The 21,167-nt window shown below is 45.1% G+C and overlaps 2 protein-coding genes across 2 annotated transcripts in view; one reads left to right on the forward strand and one right to left on the reverse strand.

Moving 5' to 3' along the window:
* LOC122727898 (complement C1r subcomponent-like protein) overlaps positions 1-10,492 on the reverse strand; it is a 57,239-nt gene extending 46,747 nt beyond the window's left edge. Inside the window, exons 1-2 of the mRNA XM_043965844.1 lie at positions 9,595-10,492; positions 6,630-6,688 (exon numbers count right to left, since the gene is read on the reverse strand). The gene's annotated coding sequence lies outside the window, so the exon portion shown is untranslated. The remainder of the gene's footprint in view (positions 1-6,629; positions 6,689-9,594) is intronic.
* The window catches only part of CLSTN3 (calsyntenin 3), a 29,792-nt gene continuing 18,085 nt past the window's right edge, over positions 9,461-21,167 (forward strand). The window contains 23 exon segments of the mRNA XM_043965846.1: positions 9,461-9,499; positions 12,793-12,915; positions 13,404-13,599; positions 14,955-15,022; positions 15,025-15,166; positions 15,590-15,617; positions 15,619-15,651; positions 15,653-15,673; positions 15,675-15,695; positions 15,697-15,723; positions 16,053-16,156; positions 16,158-16,227; positions 16,229-16,238; positions 17,300-17,340; positions 17,342-17,413; positions 17,415-17,486; positions 17,488-17,584; positions 18,605-18,639; positions 18,641-18,679; positions 18,681-18,719; positions 19,792-19,902; positions 19,904-19,955; positions 20,808-20,864. Coding sequence (XP_043821781.1) covers positions 12,840-12,915; positions 13,404-13,599; positions 14,955-15,022; positions 15,025-15,166; positions 15,590-15,617; positions 15,619-15,651; positions 15,653-15,673; positions 15,675-15,695; positions 15,697-15,723; positions 16,053-16,156; positions 16,158-16,227; positions 16,229-16,238; positions 17,300-17,340; positions 17,342-17,413; positions 17,415-17,486; positions 17,488-17,584; positions 18,605-18,639; positions 18,641-18,679; positions 18,681-18,719; positions 19,792-19,902; positions 19,904-19,955; positions 20,808-20,864 — 1,411 coding nt within the window. The 5' untranslated portion in view covers positions 9,461-9,499; positions 12,793-12,839.

The following is a 21,167-nucleotide window of genomic DNA, read 5'->3' on the forward strand; positions in this document are numbered from 1 at the left end:
GATAGATTGGAGGGAGGAGACACTTGAGGTAGGGTGACCAATTAGGAGGCTATTACAAGAGTCCAGGAAAGAAGTAACAAGGTCTGAGCCAAGGTAGAGGCTTATGTGGGTAGAGAAAAAGGATTGAATGGGAGAAATGTTGCACTGGAAAGAATGGCAGAAATAGCAAGATGGAAAGTGAGGAGTAGAGGATTGTGCCAAGATTATGATCTTGGGGAGACTAGAAGAGAGGAAGTATCAGACAAAATAGGAAAATTTGGTAAGGGATGGGTTTGAGTGGAAAAATAATGAGTCATTTTGGATATGTTGAGTTTGAGATGCCTCTGAGATATACAGCCATTAGAAATGTCAAATGATAAGTTGAAGATACACAGTTAGGAGCCTAGGAGCCTAGGAGCCTAGGAGCCTAGGAGCCTAGGAGCCTAGGAGCCTAGGAGTCTGGATACCTAGATCTGAGCATCATCTACATTGAGAAGAGAAGTAAATCTGCAGGAACCAAAGAAATCACCAAGTGAGAAGCTGTTGAGGGATAAAAGGGCCCATATTTAGGGACAGTGATACGGATGATGACAGCAGATGAAACTGAGAAGGAGCAATCAGACAGCTAGAAGAAAATAAAAAAATCACGAGAGAGCAATGTCATGGAAATCCACAAGAAAGAGTGTAGGGTGTGGAGGGGGGTGGGAGGGAGTCAAAGGGCAGGGCAGATGCAAAGAGGTCAAGAAGGATGAGGATTGAGAAAAGGCTATTAGGTTTGGTGATTAGATCATTGGAGAGAACAGATTCAGTTGAGTCATGAGGTCAGAAACCAGATTTCAAAGGGTTTAAGGAATGATTGACAGGAGAGTAATTCAAGCAATGCATGTAGATGGCTTTTATTTTGATGATTTGTGAAGCTGAATGATCATTGTGATAGTTCAAGAAGTACTGAGGATACCCTTTGAAATTCCTCTTTCTAATAAGAGGAAAAGAAAAGAATACAACTTTGCTCTAGAATGGAGAAATCTATGCAGAGGGCCAAGGTTTGGTGGTACTGGTGCCTATAGAGTACATGGATCACATTAGCTGTCTCAAATGCTGAGGAAGCTCATGGAGGTCATCATGCTAAAATAGACCCCCAGCTATTCAGAACTGATATTGCCAGTTCAGGAGGTAGAGGAAGATTGTTCCAGAGGTGTCTAATGGTGGGTTCAGTAGATAGAGAGCTGGACCTGGACTCAGGAAGACCTGAGTACAATCTGGATTCAGACACTTACTAGCTGTGTGACCCTGGCAAGTCATTTAACTTCTGTTTGCTTCAGTTTCCTCAACTGTAAGGATAATAAAAGCCCCTATTTCCCAATGTTGTTGTGAGGATCAAATGAAATAATATTTGCAAAAGTGCTTAGCACAGTACCTGGCACATATAAAAGTATATGGTGCTATATAAAAATGCTTATTCCATTCTTCTCCCCTGTTGAGAAACATGGGAAATACATTATGGTGACAAAAAGCAGCCCCTCAGGACTCTAGTCAATTCCCTCAGGTGCGTTCCACAGAGAATGAAGTAGAGGACAAACTATCACCTATCACTATATCACCTATTACTGTATTTCTTTTTTCACTTTCATAGCCAAACTCATAGAAAGAAAATTGTGTACATGCATTGTTTTTACTTCTCTTCTCACTCACTCCTCAATCCTTCATAATTTGGCTTCCAACTACATCAGTCAACTGAAACCGCTTTCTCCAAATTTACCAGTTTTCTCTTAAATGCCAAATCAAATAGCCTCGTCTCAATTCTCATCCTCTTCAAGATCTCAACAACATCTAAAACTAAGGACCACATTCTCCTCTTGGATACTCTTTCCTTGTTGGGTATTCATGATGCTGTTCTCTCTTAGGTCTCTTCTTATGTGGCTGACCTCCTCAGTTTCCTTTGCCAACTCATCTATATTACATTCCCTAATTGTGGGTATATTTTGTCCTGGCCCTCTTATCTTTTCTATACTTATCACTTGGTGACCCCATTCTCCTATGGATTTATTATCTCCAGGCATATATAATATGTATATATTTATATATAATATGTATATATTTGTATGATATGTATATATTTATAATATGTATATATATACAATATACACTTTTATGTACATATGTATATGTAAACGTTGCACACACACACACACACACACACACACACACACACCCTCAATTGCTCTTCCCAATTGCCTATTGAATATTTTAACCAGATGTCTTGTAGGCATCTCAAACTCAGCATGTCTAAAATGAAGTAATTCTTTTTTTTTTTTTTTTTTTGGTGAGGCAATTGCGTCAAGTGACTTGCCCAGGGTCACATAGCTAGTAAATGTCAAGGGTCTGAGGCTGGATTTGAACTAAGGTCCTCCTGAAGCCAGGGCCGGTGCTCTACCACTGTACCACCTAGCTGTCACCACTGTGCCACCTAGCTGCCCCTCTAATTCTCTTTCCCTCATACCCACCCCACTTTTGAACTTCCTATTTCTGTCCGGGTCCCCCATCACCTTTTCAATCACCTAGGTTCAAAAACTGGTGTTATCCTTGACTCCTCATCCTCCCTTACTCACATACCCAATCAGCTTGTCCAGTCTTGTAATTTTCACCTCCACAGTCTCACAAATGCCCCCTTCTCTCTACTCATATGGCTACTACTCTAGCTCAGTCCCTTATCACTTCTTACCTGTATTATTTCAATGACCTCCTAGTTGATCTCCCTGCCTCAATTACCCCCTCTCTAATCCATCCTGAATGTAGCTTCCAAGTGATTTCCCTAAAAGTAGGCCTGACAATTCTATTCTCCTACCCAATAAATTCCAATGACTCCCTATTGCTTCCAGGATCAAATATAAGCACTTCTGTTTTACTATTAAAGCCCTCACAATCTGGCCCCAATCTTCCTCTTCAAATTTATATATTGCTTCCCTTTCCACACTGTACAGTCTAGCCAAATGATTCCCCTCGCTGTTCCTTACACGTGACATTACATGTTCATGTCTTTACATTAGCTGATCCCAAGCCCCAAATGCACTCCAGTCTCACCTCTGCCTCTCAGAAGCCCTCATTTCCTTCAAAACTCTGCTCTGATCCGTATTTCTCCATCTTCTCTGCGAGAATAGTATCATAACTCCCCCCACCGTTTTTTTTTTTTTTTTGTGGGGCAGTGGGGATTAAGTGACTATCCCGGGGTCACACAGCTAATAAGTGCCGAGTATCTGAGGCCAAATTTTGAACTCAGGTACTCCTGAATCCAGGCCGGTGCTTTTATCCACTGCGCCACCTAGCTGTCCCCAGTATCATATACTTTATCAAAAGCTTTGCTAAAACCTAACTAAACTCTATCTACAGTATTCCTTTCATCTACTAGTTTAGAAATACTGTCCAAAAAAAAAAAAAAAATAAATAAGATTATTATGGCATGACCCGCTCCTCATGAAACATTGCTAGTTCTTTGTAATCACCACTTTCTCATCTAAATCTTTGCTAGCCATTTCTTTAACGAGCTATTTTAGAGTTTTCTCAGGAATCAAAGTCAAGATCAATGGCCTAGAATTTTCAGACTCTGTTCTTCTCTTCCCTTTTTTGAAAACTGGAGCAATGTTTGCCCTCCATTCTTGTAGCTTGTCCATTTCCTGTGATCTTTCAAACATCGCTGACAGTGATCATTGCTGACAGTGGATCAGTAATCACATGTACTAAGTCTTTCAGGGCCCAGCGGTGTAGCTCATGTGGGCCAAGTTACCTGAATATGTTGAAGGCGGCCAGCTGCTCTCTTACTCTATCCTTATTTATCATAAGTATCAATTCCATGTTAATAATTTTTGTCCTGTTATTTCCATTATAAACGGTGTCTTTCTTTGAGAAAAAACAAAAACACAATAAAAATTGAGCAATTCTGCCTTCTCTTTATTGTCAGTTGTCTCATCCACCTCAAGCAAAGGTCCTGTCCCTCATTTAATCCTTTTTCCTACTAATATAACTTAAACACACGCATTTTTTTGTTGTCCTAACTTAGGTTTTGTTGAACCTAAGTTCCCTTGCCAATCTCAGCTCCTTTTGAGCTTTAGCATTTCTGATACTATTTTTTTTTATAAGACTGTTCACCCATATTCATTTTTTTGTTTCTGGTCTCGCTTCTATCTTCTGTGCATTTCCTTTTTAAAATTGAAATTGGTTGGTGAGTTCTCCATACATCCACATCTATATCTTCAGAGAAATCTCATTTTTCTTTCTCATTGGAATATTTTTCCTTTGTGTTTTCAGAATTTGGTCCTTAAGTATCTCCCATCTCTCCTGGGCCGGCTTACTCTCAAGTATTTTACATCACAGTATACTACTTAACTTTCCTCTAAACCAGTGTATCATATACTAACACCAGCCTTGGGGAGCTGGTTAACAGTTTTATTTTGTTGTTGTTCCGTTGTTCAGCCATGGCTGACTCTTTGTGACCCTGTGGCCCTTAGCACACCAATATAGTTCATGAGATTTTTTTTTTGGCAAAGATACTGGAGTGGTTTGTTATTTCCTTCTCCAGCATATTAAGGCAAACAGGTTAAGTGGCTTGCCCAGGGTCACACAGCTAGTAAGTGTCTGAGGCAGGATTTGAACTCATCTTCCTGACTCTAGGCCCAGTGGTCTATCCACTGAATCTTCTAGTTGCCTTCAGTTTTATTTTGGGAGAATGTGAATAACCAGATACCAATTGCATTTGTCAGTAGAATACTTACTGATGGTGAGATTCATTATCTTATCCACATATTAGAATTCTTGGCTTTGAAGGAGCCCTTCACTGGCAAATTTCAAGACTGTGTATAGAGTTCAGTTTTATGTATAGACAACCAACCCAGTGACCTATATTCTGACTTGTTAGGTTGGATACTGCTTGTCAGAGATGTCTAGTGGCATTAGCCAACAAGTTCAGTATTCATTACTTGCCAAGGAAGATTAAAGTCTATGCAGAAGCCATTGCTAATAGGTTTCATGTGTCCAAAGTTATGGTAGTACCTATAGAAGGAGTGAAGGTGATCTGGGACATAATCCATAAAAGTATGGTGAGGTATCTAGAACATCCTCTGGAAGGAGTAGTAGGAGTAAATGTAAATATCATTCTATTGCACCAACTCTTTTTATTCCAGTTCTTCTTGGATGGCTGGCAACAAGAGCAACTATCTAATAAAGGTCTTTGGGAAATTATACAGGCCAAGAAATGGGGTCATGACCCTTAAATATTCATGCTTTATTTCCTAGAAGGCACCTCGCTATTGAGGGAATGGCAAATGTTGAGACTATGCACTGTACTAAATGTTGACTGATTCAACATAGGGTGTAAGAAAACAGTTGGCGCCACCACAGGCAAACTATTATATAGCCATGATAATTCTGGAAATTTGGGCCAAGAGATAGCTCTGGAGCTGGTATGAGATATACTCTACTAGCCAAATTTGGCTTTAGATGTCAGAAGGAAGTGTGAGACTGTGCCTGTGATGTGTCCAAAGGGTCTTGCTACCAATTTGTATTATTTATCTGGGGAATACAACTAACAGCTAGCCTTTAAAACTTGCATGCCAGATAATGGTTCATAGGGAGAGGATCCAAATTTTCATTTAGGTGGATAATGAAATGCACATTGGTACCTTTCAGAGAGTCAATAAATTCAATTGACCTCCCTGGCCAAAGGGGAACCTCTGCTTGGACAGGAAGGGCTAAATCCAGGAGCTGCCCCATACCTGCACATATTCCAGATGTGGAGGCCCAAAGATACCTGAGAATACCTGTTAAAACTGTCTTGGGGCAGCTAGGTGGTGCAGTGGATAGAGCACTGGCCCTGGAGTCAGGAGTACCTGAGTTCAAATCCAGCCTCAGACACTTAACACTTACTAGCTGTGTGACCCTGGGCAAGTCACTTAACACCAAAAAAACAAAATGAAAAAAAAAATGTCTTGTGGGTGACTGAAATCAGAGAGAGTGAGACTGGGCCATCCATGGCGTAGGACTAGGACTGTAGGTCACCGGATCTAAGGCCAGCAGGTTATCTCTAAGGCACCATCTACATCTAAGGCATCTATCTAGCCAGTGACCAGGATAAATTATAATGCTCTAGTTAGAATGGTAGAGAAAAATACCCATATAATTAGATAATTCCCATTGGTGGATTGCATGTAATGTGTATGTAACTTCAATGTGTAATATGTTGTGTGTATCACATATGGCCTTTATATTTGATCTACAGTAAGTAATTTGTCTCTGTTTGCTATGCATTGCATGGGACCTATGAATGTGGTCTGCAGGATGCCATTTGGCTATGTAATGTGCAGGACATAGGTCAATAGTTCCATCTGGCCCCTCTAGCTCTAGGAAAATCTGCATGGCTCCAGGGCTAATGGCCAAGGGCATGAAGAGAATTCAAAGGAATTTACTCATCCCAATCCAAATATTAAGAAGACTTGAGGAATGCTCCCTAAGGGGGTAGGTGAAGTAATCAAAAAAGTCCAAGAGAACAAAAGATGAACGGAGTTGTAGAAGGGGTAGGGATTGTAAGCAGGAGTAGAAAGGATGGGAAAAACCCATATTCCAGACAGACACACAGATGGGATATATGGCAAGTATCTTACCTTTATAAGTAGGGTTGGGAAGATGGAGGCCGAGGTCTCCTAGTAGATGTCTTTTTTTCCTGATAAAAGTATTTTTTTTTCCAGTTACATGTAAAAATAGTTCTCAACATTTGTTTATACAAGCTTTCCAATTTCAGATTTATCTCCCTCCTTCCCCTACCTTCCCCTTCCCCTAGACAGCAGGCAATTTGATATAGGTCATATATATATATATATATATACATATACATAATAACATTAAACATATTTCTGCATTAGTAATGTTATAAGAGAAGAATCAGAGCAATGAGGAAAAACCTCAAAATAGAAAAACAACAGCACCAAAAGCAAAAGAGATAGTATGGTTCAATCAGCATCTCTACTCCACAGTTCTTTTTTTTTTTTTTCCCCCTGGATTTGGAGATCCCCTTCCATCATGGGTCCCCTGGAACTTTTCTGTACCATTGCATTGGTGAGAAGAATCTAGTCCATCACAGTAGATCAACACACAATGCTGATGATAATGTGTACAATGTTCTTCTGGTTCTGCTCATAGTAGATGTCTTTTAAAGGAAAGCAGGAAGTAAATGAGAAGCCAGTGTCAGCCAGATGGCTAGGCATTGGGACTGGACTGCAATGTGCCTACCACATAAATTCTTTTTTTTTTTTTTTTAGTGAGGCAATTGGATTTAAGTGACTTGCCCAAGGTCACATAGCAAGTAAGTGTTAAGTGTCTGAGGCCAGATTTGAACCCAGGTACTCCTGACTCCAGGGCTGGTGCTCTATTCACTGCGCCAACTGGCTGCCCAAAATTTTTTTCACTACTGAGTTGTTTTTTTTTTGTTTTGTTTTTGGTGAGGCAATTGGGGTTAAGTGACTTGCCAAGGTCATACAGCTAGTAAGTGTTAAGCGTCTGAGGCTGGATTTGAACTCAGGTCCTCCTGACTCCAGGGCCAGTGCTCTATCCACTGCACCACCTAGCTGCCCTACCACATAAATTCTTAAGAAATGATTACTTGTTGATTAATTGGGATATTGCCAGGTTGTTCTGGACCTCAGTTTTTCCTGAGGAATTAGGCAAAAGGAGATGGGGGTTGGTGTGTTGGTATAGGTTGTAGAGTAGCCAAAGCTTTCCTCGTTTAAAGCTAGCCTTTCTTTTCTTGTAGGAAGAGTGTGAACTTCTTCTCAGTGATGCTTCAGAAGGCTGAGTATTTCTTCTCCTTAGGCAGAAGAGCTATTCCTGGGTGTAGGTGGCTAGCTCAGAGGGATCTCATGGGACCACCTAGCATTCAAATAAGATGTGGGCTAACAGGATCCTGATAGTCCAATACTGAGTCACAGATCCAGGAGAATCAAAAGACAGAAGATGATGCTACCCAGGAAGCTGGCCAGCAATCACTGAGGAGATTTGAACTCCATTCATCTGTTCTCTTTCACAGCTCCCCCTCCCTTTAGTATTACCCCTTCCATTTAGATGAAGCCAGGAGTAAGGAGTGGTGACAATCACTGGACCCTAAATGAGAAACCTGCAGCTTGAGGAGGAATTGGGCCACAGCTCCAGTGCCCTGGAGAAAGGATGAATGGTGAACCTGGCTGGGTGTTTAGAGGAACTCTCCACTTTCTGGCTGGAGACACAGAGGCTCCCCTTTGTCACCAGGAAAAGCCTGTCTCTCCCTCCCACAGCAATGGCTTCTTCCTCATCTGGCCTTGTCTATACATTTCTGCCTCTAGAATCTCTCATGGCTTCTTCCTATATTCAGGCTGTGGCTTCTATTGTCCAGCCTCAGTTCTTACACATTGCTATTCCCAACTTCCAAAGTGCTGGAATAAGCAGGATTCAGTATTAGAGCCTGGCTTTGAATATGGGGAAAATAATGGTCAGACATTAGAAGGGAGCCTTGACAGAAAAAAAATGTTGGTGTCCATAGATACCTTTATGTCTGTGTTCATTTTTGGTCCATGGGAATGAATTTTCCTACATTCTGGTGCATTGTAGGCATTATAGGTGAATTGTCCCAGCAGGAGGATATAAGAAAGGGGACACTGCTTTCCTCATGTTAACCCTGGAGTTCTCTCTATTTGAATACTGAGAAGCCCAGGATGTCTCTCTAGGATCTTTCAGGCTGGGAGGTGGAATGTTGGGGTCTCCTTGGATTGGGGCTATGTGTTTAGTCCCTGTGGCTTCCAGGAGAAGCTGAAGGATCATTCTGGGAAAGAGGGTCCAAGGGGGAGTGAGTGCATAGGTGAGAGGAGGGGTCGTGTTTAGGAGACAGCTCCCTCCCCAGTCTTCCAAAGGTTCCATTCCCTCCCTGTCGTACATCTCCTGCATCTCATGTTGCTCTGGTTTTCCATTCATTCCATGCTCTCCTGCCTCCCCTGCAGTTTCCCTGCTCCCCCCAAATTGCAGTCAGGAAAAAAAAAAGCCCCCCACCACATTCTCCAGCACCAGCACCACAGTCCCATTGGTCCCCTCCCTCCCTGCAGCGCCAGCCCCTCTAGTCACCCCATTGGCTAGAGGTCCCATCAATCCCACCCGGCTATGCTGACATCATTCTGCAGTAGCAGGGATGGGGTGGGAGTGAGTGAGGGAGCGTAGAAAACCCGGGGAGCGGGAGGGAAAGAGAGCCATTGCTACCCCCCTCCCCACCACCTTATCTACACAGGTCGGTCTGCCCCTGGCCTGCCTCTGACGGATTAATCCATGAGGTTCCCCTCCACTGTCACTCCCTTGCTTATCCTTTGACCCTCCTCCCCATAGCATCCTCTCCTGAAGGTGGAATAAGGAGGAAGCTCCCAGGGAGAGCGGTCTCCTTGCCCTGCCCCACACCATGGCCCCCTTGCTGCTCCCCTCCTTCTGACCTCCCTGCTCCCCACCAGCTTCTGTAATAAAGGTGAGTGATGGGGGTGGGGGTGGGGGGTGCTGGTGGGGAAGGGGGCTAGAGAGTTGGGAGGTGGGCAGGAGATGCTAAAGCTCTTTGAGTCTGACCTGTGTCTTTCCTTCCATCCATCCTCTCTCCATCCTTTCCCAAGTGCTGCATGCTTCTTCACAGGCTCTTCACCCATGTGTTTCTCACTCTCCCCCGCTCCCGGGGGTTCTCCTCTTCCTGAGCCAATGTCCTTCCCCTCTCTTTCTCGATCACACCATATTAATTGCTCATCTCTTCTTGTTGTTTGCACATTGGTTTTCTCAGGTCTCAGGAGAAGTTGTATGTGAGGGGTGGCACATATCTTCATATCTACACAATTCTCAAGGGGCTATCTTTTCTGTGAATGTGTGACAAATTGATCTGATTTTTCTCTATACAGTCCAGGGAGAAACCATTCTCTGTAGTTCAGCCATTCAGAGCACGTATGTTTTTGCATGTTCATGTGGCTATATGTTCTCATGCTGGCACACAGCTGAGCTGTGGGTTACCACAGCCTAGGAACCCTTTACCATACATTCAGTTGGGTAAGGTGAGAGACAGAGAGAGAGAGAGAGACAGAGAGAGACAGAGACAGAGACAGAGACAGACAGACAGAGAGAGAGAGAGACAGAGAGAGAGACAGAGACAGACAGACAGAGACAGAGAGAGACAGAGAGAGACAGAGAGAGAGAAAGAGAGAGAAAGAGGGAGAAGAGAGTGAGGTTTGGGGCAGAAAGCTAATGGAAAGACGTAGGAGGAAGAGGATGAGAGAAACAGGTGTGGTAGAAAAATATAAGGACTGAAAAGAGAGAAAAGAGTTATCAGAGGTGAAAGCGAGGTGGAAAAAGAACAGGGCAGAGTTAAAGACCTGAGAAAAAAGATGGGGGGATGCGAGAAAAAAACAAGGGGAAAGAGAGAAGTGAGAGAGAGGGCAAAGACACTCAGAGCCGAACAGAGATGATGAGGCATATGAAAAAGACAAGGAGAAGGAAAGGAAAGAAACAGGGTAAGAAGAACTGGGGGGGAGGGGAGAGGAGAAAAACTGGGGGATGAGGAGAAGAGAAGGGAAAACTGGGGAAGAGAAGAGGAAAGAGAAGTGGGGGAGAAGGGGAGAAATGAAGTAAAAAAGAAGAAAAGGAAGGGGAGAAATGAGTGGGGAGGAAGGCAGGGAGGGATCACCTGAGAGGGGAAAGAAGAACTGGGGTGGAGGGAAGGAAAGGAGAAAGGGAGAGGAGAATTGGGGGAAGAAAAGGGAGAGAACTGAAGGGGAGAAAACAGGAGAAGAAAAAGGAGGAAAGAGGGAAGAACTGGTGGGGAGAGCAAAAGGGGAGCAGAGAAAGGAAGGAGAGAAGATGGGGGACGGGAGAAGGTAGGAAAGAGGAGAGACGTGGGGGGAAGGGAAAGAAGGGAAGGAAGTAAGGGAGAGAGGACAGATGAAAAGGAGGGAGAAGAAGGAGGGAATGAAAATGAGGGAGGAGGGAAGAGAGGAGAGGAAAAAGGGTGAGAACAGCTGAGGGTGAGAACCAGGGAGAGAAGCTTGCCCTGGTTCCACCTGTTCCCCTCCCATCTTGTACTCCATCTCTGTCTTGCCTATTGCTTGTTGCTCTGTTGCTCTTCCTCTTTCTCTTTGCATCTCCTGCCTCAACCTCAGCTTTTTTGTGTCCTGCCACACCCTTTTCTATCTATCCTGTTCACCATCTTGTGGCTCATCCCTCCGCTGTGGAGGGAGCAGGGACGGATATGATGTCTACGATGCACCAAGGGGCTGAGGGTAACTGCTTTGCTCCCTCAGAATCCTGGCATAGAGGATTCTGGATTCAGCAGGCATATTCCCTATCTGACATTTGAGATAAACTTCCCACTTGGTGATTTAATTGTTCTTGGTGACATGACTGCCATCACTCCCTCCCATACAAGGGAAATTATAACTTCATTAATATAATTTAAGAGCCTAGGATTTGGTGGAAGAAGGGCTGAACACAGACACAGCTGTCTATTTCCCAGTGGAGTTTTTTGGTTGAGTAGAGAGCAAGGGCAGTGGGGCAGGAAGGTAGAATTCTAAACAAGTGTCTATTGGGAAACTTGGGCCCGCTGGGACACCTGATATAGCTTCTTCACATGGCCTATCTTATATCTCAAATCCATTGCTTCAGAGCTAACATGATCTTTGAGGGAGGATTGGGGGAAGGTTCAGCTGATCCCTTTGGGTAGAAACAAGGGAAACGCTGTGCCCTTTTGGAATGGTCTCAGATGGGCAAAAAGAATGAAGACTAGATCTTGCATATGGATAAGAAACAAAAAGTGGAGCAAGGCTTGCTAAAGTTCAAGAGATAGGGGACTCAGAGCTTAACTCCAGGCTTGGGCTGGATTTGAGGATTGTAGGAGATACAATCCTGGGGACTGGCAGATGTGTGCGTTTGGTGGGGGGGCACAGGAAGGATTAGTGATGTATGTAGGCCAGCTCAATAATTCTCTATGATGCTGGCACCATTGGGTCCAATTCATGGCATTGATATCTTTCCTCTATCCCTGATCTTTCCAATGGAGTCTCCCTCCTTTGCCCTATATCTCTTTCTTCCTCCCCCTACTTTTATTTTTTTCCCTGAGGGCATAGTTCTGGATTGAGAGAGGCTGGGGTAGATGACATGACAAATGAGGGAATTTAAATTGAAATCCAGAGGAAGTGGGGTTCAAACCCCTCCCTAGCTCCACAGTGACCTCAATCTCTCCTTATCTTCTTTCTCATTGCTTCCTCTGCCCCTTCCCCTCCTGCTACTCTCCCAAGGACCTGAAGGGTGACCCTGATATTTAGAGCAGACCCGAGGTCTCCAATGTATAGATGGGTGCCCTGGAAATAGAAAGAATGGGCCATATGTTCTGCCCTTTGCCTCCCTAGCTTATGTCATGTCCTCACTCCGTTCTCTGGGGTTGGGCTGGTGTCCTTCCAGAAGGATGTAGGATAGTGGAAAGAGCACCGGACCTGGGGGCAGAGGAGCTGGGGTAGAATACTCCTTTGCTACTTATTACCCGTTTGACTTTGGGTAAGTCTATTAACCTCTGGGCTTCGGCTGTCTCTGGCCTCCAAGGTCCCCTTCCAACTCTAAAAAAGATTATCTTTGCAAGTGTAGGGGGAGGATAACAAAGGGGAGGAGTTGGAGGTGGGGAAGGGGTGGGTGAAGAAGGTGGCAAAGGGCAGCCAAGGCCTGGGCCTAGAGGGGTTGTTCATAGAGCGGGGTCTTGACTCACAGGGTCTTCCTCTCTGTTTCCTGGGGTGTCAGCCAACAAACACAAGCCATGGATAGAAGCAGAGTATCAGGGCATTGTCATGGAGAATGACAACACCGTCCTACTCAACCCACCACTCTTTGCCCTGGACAAGGATGCCCCTCTGCGTTATGCTGGTAATGGAGGGAAAAGCAGGGGTTGGGTAGGCAGAGACAAGGAAGAGGAGACATAGGCATAGGAATGTATAGGGGGAAATTAGAAGGCATGGGGAGAAAGAAGGGAGAGAGAGAGTAGAAGGAAGAGAATAGGGAAAACTTTAGGAAGAGGGAATAGAGGCAAATGAAAAAGGCGCTAAGGATAAGGGAGGGAAAAGGGGGATCAGAGGGCAGGACATGGATAGGGGTTGGATTCAGTAGACCTTATCAGGATCTCTGTTCTGGAAGCACAGGAAGAAGCGGACTGGGTTCTTATTAACTCGGGGAGGGGTGGGGGAAGGGGCTAGAACTCTAGATCTGGTCAAAGGGAAGATGAGAATAAAGATTTAGGAGGAGTGTCAGGGCCTGATGCAACAGGAGATGGGAGGGGATAATGTGGATGGGGGTGAAGGGGAAGTTAGAGGAGAAGCCGATGGGAATCACACGATCTTCTTTTCTTCCCTGACCAGGTGAAATCTGTGGCTTCCGACTGCATGGGGCTGGGGTTCCCTTTGAGGCTGTGATCCTGGACAAGGCGACCGGAGAGGGGTTGATCCGAGCCAAGGAGCCGGTAGACTGCGAGGCTCAGAAGGAGCACAGCTTCACCATTCAGGCTTATGACTGTGGCGAAGGTCCAGATGGGGCCAATACCAAGAAGTCACACAAGTGAGTGAATCTGTCCTTTCACTACTAGAGTTCTCTTCTCTAGATCCTGCCCCTTCTCCTAAGATTATAATGATTCCTTACTAATATCAGCACCACCCCCTCCCCCTACCACCCCTGTTCAGTGACTGTCAAACATCCACAACGATGGGTGGTGATCAGAATATTCAGTGAAGGACATGGTCCTTGCTCCTCAGAAACTTCAGTCCCAGGCGCACGTCCCATAGATTGCATAGATACACTTCCTCTATACAAACCACACAGATCCATAACATGCCACACAGACAACATTCTTTCTCCTCAAACACGTGATATGTACACATTACACAGCACATGCCCCTCATATGTAAATGCTACACACATTCCCATTACTTTTTATAGTTAGTTTGACTTTTTCACTTTGGATTTTGCTCTTGGTTTTCTAGCCCACATTTCCCGATGGGGCTATTTGATGTCAATGCTTGTTGTTCAGTCATATCCACCTCTTCATGACCCATTTGGGCTTTACTTGGCAAAGATACTGAAGCAGTTTGCCATTTCTTTCTCCAGCTCATTTTACAGATGAGGAAACTAGGACAAACAGGGCTAAGGGACTTGCCCAGGGTCATATAGCTTATTTAAGTGAGGCCAGATTTGAACTCATAAAGATGAGTCTTCCTGACTCCAGGCCCAGTGCTCTATCCACTGCTCCACCCAGCCATCAACTCTTCAGGAGGACCAAATGCTTTGACCCTTTAGGTGGGACTCTTTTTTTTTTTTTTTAATTTTTTTTAGTGAGGCAATGGGGTTAAGTGACTTGCCCAGGGGCACACAGCTAGTAAGTGTTAAGTGTCTGAGGCTGGATTTGAACTCAGGTACTCCTGCCTCCCAGGGCTGGTACTCTATCCACTGTGCCCACTTAGCTTCCCCTAGGAGGACTCTTAATGCTTCCCAGTTCACTCTCTGGAATTCCAGTCTCATATTAGGAGCCCACTTCGTCATGACCCCCTTATGAAGCTAACTATATTATCTTTATTTTTTTTTGGTGGGGCAATGACTGGCCCAGGGTCACACAGCTATATCATCTCTTAGGGAACCATTTAACTCCCTCCCCTGAGGTGGGTGTTTTGCTTCCTCCTTTGGGCACCTCTTCCCTTTGGACTCATGCTTTTTACCATGGGGTCTATGGTAGCACAGGCTAGGACAGCTAGGAGCTGGATGGGGGAGTGAGGCTAGGGGACCTAATGAATACAGTCCTGCTATAGTCTCAGATGCAGGTTAGTTCTGGAATTCTCCCTTTCTGGTCCAAACTTTGGCACCCTAAGGTTCTCTGGACATTACAACAATGCTAACCCTTTTCCTTCCCCTGGGATGCACAGGGCAACTGTGCACGTGAGAGTAAATGATGTGAACGAGTTTGCCCCAGTATTTGTGGAGCGGCTGTACCGGCATCAGTGACAGAGGGGAAGCTGTATGACCGAATTCTAAGAGTAGAGGCTATTGATGGTGACTGCTCCCCACAATACAGCCAGATCTGCTATTATGAGATCCTCACCCCCAACACTCCTTTCCTCATTGACAATGATGGTGAGTTCATCCCTACTCCCACCCTGATGTCATAACTCTTGTTCCCCAGATCTCTCAACTGGAACACAAATCCTTGCTTATCCCAGATTTCATTGCACATCTTCCTGGACAACTTCTTACTGTCCAATTTGTTATCCATCATTGAACCCATTGCTCTCTGTCTCTCCGTCTTCCCCTCTCTTCCTCCTGCTCTCCCCACGTCTATTTTTTTCTCCTGTCTACCCCTCTCTCATCCTCGCATCTCCCTTTTCTCCCGTCCCCTGTCTTTTCCTCTCCATTGTCCTCTCTCCTCTCCCCTCACCCCTGTCTTCTTGCTCCCCTGCCTGTTTCCCTCGGCCCTCTCGATCGAGATTCCCTCTTTCCTGCCTTTCTTTACTTCGATGATAGCATCATCTTATCTTCTAGGTAAACATTGGATAACACAGAGGAAACTGCAATACAGTGGGGAGCGGCTCTAATAAATTCACAGTGACCGCCTATGACTGTGCGGAAGAAGAGGGCAGCTGATGATTGCTGAGGTAGAGATCCAGGTGAAAGCCCACGTGCAAGCCCAGCTGGCAAGTGTGAGCGAGGCCCAGACCTCGCCCCTCATGCCCTGGCCCTTAATCCAGACCTGGAAGGATGAAGTAAACTGAACATGTGGCTCTCAGTTTGCCCATCTCTGGGCTTTTGTGATGGTCACATGGTTCAGTCTGGGGGATGCCTGACCCCCAAGTAGAGGGATTGAAAGGCGTAGACGGCAACAGAGCAGGATTTTGCAGTGTGGATTGAGCAGGCTTGGCCTAAGCTGGGGCTAAACTAGAATCCATAGAGTTGGGGAACTGGAATAGTTAATATGGGGGAGATGGCTTACTTGTCCTTTCCTTTGCCCCGCCCCCCATTCCCTACAGGCTGGAGCAAAAGGGATTGAGTATTGCACCTGGTGCTGGGAGCCGGCCTTATTTCCTGGCATCCGCCTAGAAACTTGTGATGAGCCATTGTGAAACATTCAGGCACATCGAGCTGCAGACCAGTCATGTGGCCAAGGGCTGTGATCGGGACAACTATTCAGAAAGGGCCCTTCGAAAAACTCTGTGGTGTGCCCCCCTTCCCTACCCCAACCCTGAGTAGTCATGGCCTTTCGTTGCTCTTCCTCAGCACGCCCATGACCATGTCTCTCTCTTTCCAAGAATACTTCCTTAAACCATTCTCTAGGGTCAATAAGTATGAGCTTTCAGATTCTTGGGGTAAAGGAAAGATTAGATTTACCCCCTATTCCCAAAAATGTTGAGACAAAAGGGATGGATAGAATTGACAGAGGCAATCCTGACACAGCACTGCATGGCCCAAAGTGCATTGAGGGGGGGGCAGCTAGATGCGCAGTGGATAGAGCACCAGCCCTGGAGTCAGGAGTACCGAGTTCAAATCCGGGGCCTCAGACACTTAACACTTACTAGCTGTGTGACCCTGGCAAGTCACTTAACCCCAATTGCCTCACTAAAAAAAAACAAAAACAAAAACAAAGTGCATTGAGGGCAAACAGGGCTGGAGAGTCAGTCTGGGAAGGCTTCCTGTGGAGGTGGCCTCAATCTGAGCTTCAAAGACCAGCATGGGGCAGCTAGGTTGCACAGTGGATAGAGCCACCAGCCCTGGAGTCAGGAGGACCTGAGTTCAATCCGGCCTCAGACACTTAACACTTACTAGCTGTGTGACCCTGGCAAGTCACTTAACCCCAATTGCCTCACTAAAAAAAAACAAAAACAAAAACAAAAACAAGGTGCATTGAGGGCAAACAGGGCTGGGAGAGTCAGTCTGGGAAGGCTTCCTGGTGGAGGTGGCCCTCAATCTGAGCTTCAAAAGACCAGCATGGGGGCAGCTAGGTGGCACAGTGGATAGAGCACCAGCCCTGGAGCAGGAGACCTGAGTTCAAATCCGGCCTCAGACACTTAAACACTTACTAGCTGTGTGACCCTAGACAAGTCACTTAACCCCGATTTGCCTCACTAAAAAAAAAAAGACTGTGGTTTGGGCAGGCTGGAAAAGATACTTAAACTTTTCTTCCTTCCATCCGTTCGCCATTTTGAGGGATGGCTATCTCAAATCTGCTCAATCTCCATTCTAATAATTCTGTCTTCTTGGGGGCGGGGGTGCCCTACAGGTGCTGCCACAGGGGAGGTGGATCTGCTCCCTATGCCTGGCCCCTAATGCTAACTGGACGGCGGGGCTCTCCGTGCACTACAGTCAGGACAGCAGCCTCATCTACTGGTTCAACGGGAACCCAGGCTGTGCAGGTCCCCCTGGGCAGTGGGGGTGGTGTTGGATCTGCCTCCCAAGATGGCCTCAGTGGACCATTTCACTTTATCCTTCTGGATGAAACATGGAGTGACCCTGAGCAAGGGCAAGAAAGAGGAGGAAACCATCGTGTGCAACACTGTCCAGAATGGTGAGCGCCAAAGCAGGAGACAGGACCCTTAGTCTCTAGACCTTGCTCTGCAGTGAATTAGCTTTGAATGAAGCAAGTCAATGAACCTCTCTGGGCCTCAGTTTCTCAGCTATAAAATGAAGGGGTTGGGCTAGATGACTTTTCTGGTCCCTGTCCAGCTCAATAAATATATAATCCATCTCTACCCATAAATGTGGGTAAGAGAACCAAATACTCCTGCAATCCATTGGAATGTTCACCCTTATCAACACATACTTGGGCACCACTTTTCCCAACCCAATTCTTAGCCCATTGTTTTGTATATATAGGTATGTAATCAATGTAATTGAGTTGGTGGTACAGTGGATAGAGAGACAGGTCCGGAGTCAGGAAGATTCATCTTGCTGAGTTCAAATGCAGCCTCAGACACTTATTTCTTTTTATTTTTTAGTGAGGCAATTGGGGTAAGTGACTTGCCCAGGGTCACACAGCTAGTAAGTGTTAAGTGTCTGAGGCCGGATTTGAACTCAGGTACTCCTGACTCCAGGGCCGGTGCTCTATCCCATCCTCAGATGCTTATTAACTGTGTGACCCTGTGTGACTTACTAGCAAGTCACTTAACCCCTATTTGCCTCAGTTTCCTCATTTGTAAAATGAGCTGGAGAGGAAATTGGCAAACCACTCCATTATCTCTGCCAAGAAAACCACAAATGGGGTCACTAAGAGTCAGGCATGACTGGAAAAAAAGGACTAAACAAAAACAAAGTTGATAAGTGGGTGAATGGATTTCATTATCCCTTTCACTCTAATTTCCTTCCAACATGGGCCTACTCCACTGTACTATAATGGGATATTTTTAGGTATGAATATACATCTGTTTCCTACTCTTTCACCATCTGTAGAACCTTAGCAAGTCACTTCTCTTAGCTTGGTCATAGACCTTGAGAGGACTCAAAACGTCTACTCTCTCCTTTTGCTTTAACTCACTCCTGTCCTTAGTCTTTGGTGTCTGATCTCTGTCTCCCCAACTTCTTCCCACAGAGGATGGCTTCTCCCACTACTGGCTGACAGTCCATGGGCTGCCGAATTGCTTTCCTTTACTGGCCTTTGCTGGAGAGGTGCCACGTCAGTCAAGTTCCTTTGGAATTGGAGGCAGGTGAGGATGGTGCAATAGAAAACTCAGACTCCTGGAGACACACAATAGATGGGGAAAATATCTTCGTCTGCTATTTCCTTCCAATGCTGTCTTTCTGCTTACAACAAGTTTCTCCACAACCACCGTTATCCCTCGTTTCTTCTTCCAGAGCCTAACTCCTGCAAAAAGCCTTCCCAGGTTGAGAGGGAGTAGGGAGTAGTTGCCAATTAACCTCAACAGACCTTAGTTTCTTAGTTCTTTTCTGTATATTGTCCCCAGACTGCTGACTCTTGATTGTCCATGGTTATAGGTGACAAAAAAACATGTATACTTTTAAAATCGGCAGATAAATTTAAAAGCTAATTAAAGCCAAGAACCATTTTCAACAAACCTATCACTAGCTGACCACAAGAAGCAGCTGAAATAGGTTGTTTGGTGGTTTTTTTTCTCCTTCTTTGATGTCTCTTGTTTATGCCCTGGTTCAAGTGGCGAAAGAGTCACATATGCAAAATGGCAGGCCTGGGTAATCTAGGAAGCAGATCCTCAGTCCTTGGAAAATTAGAACATTCTCAGGTCTTTCCTTTGCTGAGAATAGGAACTGGTAATTCTCATCTCTTAATCTCTCTAGGATTTGTATCACCTCATTACCCTTTCTCCATTCCTTAGTCTTTCCTCCTTCTGTCATCAAGACTAGCCCTGGGAAAAGTATGAAAGAGATAGTTTGCTTTTGAGGCTTTTCCATTTTTTTCTCTTTTCCTTGCTCTTTGAGACATCAATGGCCCAGTACTCTTACATGATAAATGACTTTACTCTAAGGGATATTTGCATATTTAGAAACATACTGGAAATGTACAATACTTAAAAGAAGGGGATCTCTAATGGTGGAAATCTAAGCACTGTGACACCTGGAAATATATATATTTTTTTAGGTCGCCTACTTTGAAGGCAGATCTTGATATTAAAGGACTAACACTGAGAAGTAAGGTCTCCCTTCTCACCCAGGAAGCAGGGATTAATGCTATTGAGACCTTAAAGACTAAGTAAGGAGGATGGTCCTGCTTTAATTTCTCTCCTGCTCTGTTACCCTTTCCAGGTCTGTGATGATGAGTGGCATCACTATGCTCTGAACCTTGAGTTCCCCACAGTCACACTCTATGTGGATGGAATCTCCTTTGACCCTGCTCTCATCCATGACAATGGCCTCAATCCACCCCCCTCGCCAAGAGCCTGCTCTCATGATTGGGGCCTGCTGGACTGGTGAGTCCTACGCCACCTCTTATCCCTATCCAGAAGCCACTCACGGACAAAACTAAGATGAGGACCACCAGGGGGTGGTTAGTGGATTAGGGTTAGTGAAAGTAGAGTGACTGATAGGGATACAGTAAACTGCTTGCTAGGCTAGCAAAAGGTATCTCATGCGTCCCCTTACATCTGAGCAAGTGAACCCTGAGTCCAAAAAACCAGGAATCTCCTATATTTAAAGAGCTCTGGAGAAGGAGATCCCATAGTTGTGGAAACTGGTCAGCATCTCAGACTGCTAGAAAAGTCTACCAATGGCTCAGCTGAATCCTCCTCTAATTTTTGTCTGGTTTGTCCTTACTCCATCATTAGTGGAGAAGGAGAAGGAGAAGGAGAAGGAGAAAGGAGAAGGAGAAGGAGAAAGAGAATAATCTTCTTTGGAGAAGAACCCTTCAGAAATCCATCAAAGGCGTTTCTCCTTTTGCTTCTTTTATTTGAAGCTATAGATTTCGGAGTATCACATTTGAAATTTCATCCGATTATATTTATGTGATTGTACATATATAACCTGTATCAGATTGCTTTCTGTCTTGGGGAGGAAGAGTGAAGGGAGAAAAATTTGGAACTCAAAATCTCATGAAAACAAATATGAAAACTCGTTTTACATGTAACTGGAAATAATAAAATACTTTTATAAAATTCATCAGATCACACTGAGGTCTGGGAGATTGATATTGAGTAGTTCATGGAGGAGAGTCCAGCTTGGAAGCTGCCTAAAGATTCCCAAGTAGGACGTGTTTGGGCAGAAGGGAAAGGCCTCTCCTTCATTCCTTTTGGCCACCCTGAACTCACGGGTTCTCTTCCTTACAGAGGAAAAAAGCAAAGAGAAGGAGAAAGGAGGAGACAACAGCACAGATTTGAACCAAGGTATGGTATGCTTGTGCAAGGAGCAGTTTCCATTGGGGAACTGGACCAATGTGTATTTCTTTCCTGGTGCCCTCTCCAGCCCCATCCTGCACCAGTTCATCCCTCTCTAGGGAACCATGACCTAAGCAAAGACAGCCATGCAGGGCCCATTAAACTCTGTGGTGTACCTCCACAGAACAAGGTAAGGTGGTTTTCTGATTAGCCTGACATTGACTGGGGTGGAGGTGACAGAGGTAGAAAGGAGGAAGACTTGGTGGTGTATCTGAGCATCTTCTGAAGCTGACACCCAATCCTTCTGAGTAG

Source organism: Dromiciops gliroides, chromosome 5 (assembly GCF_019393635.1).
Source record: "Dromiciops gliroides isolate mDroGli1 chromosome 5, mDroGli1.pri, whole genome shotgun sequence".
Taxonomy (NCBI): Eukaryota; Metazoa; Chordata; class Mammalia; order Microbiotheria; family Microbiotheriidae; genus Dromiciops; species Dromiciops gliroides.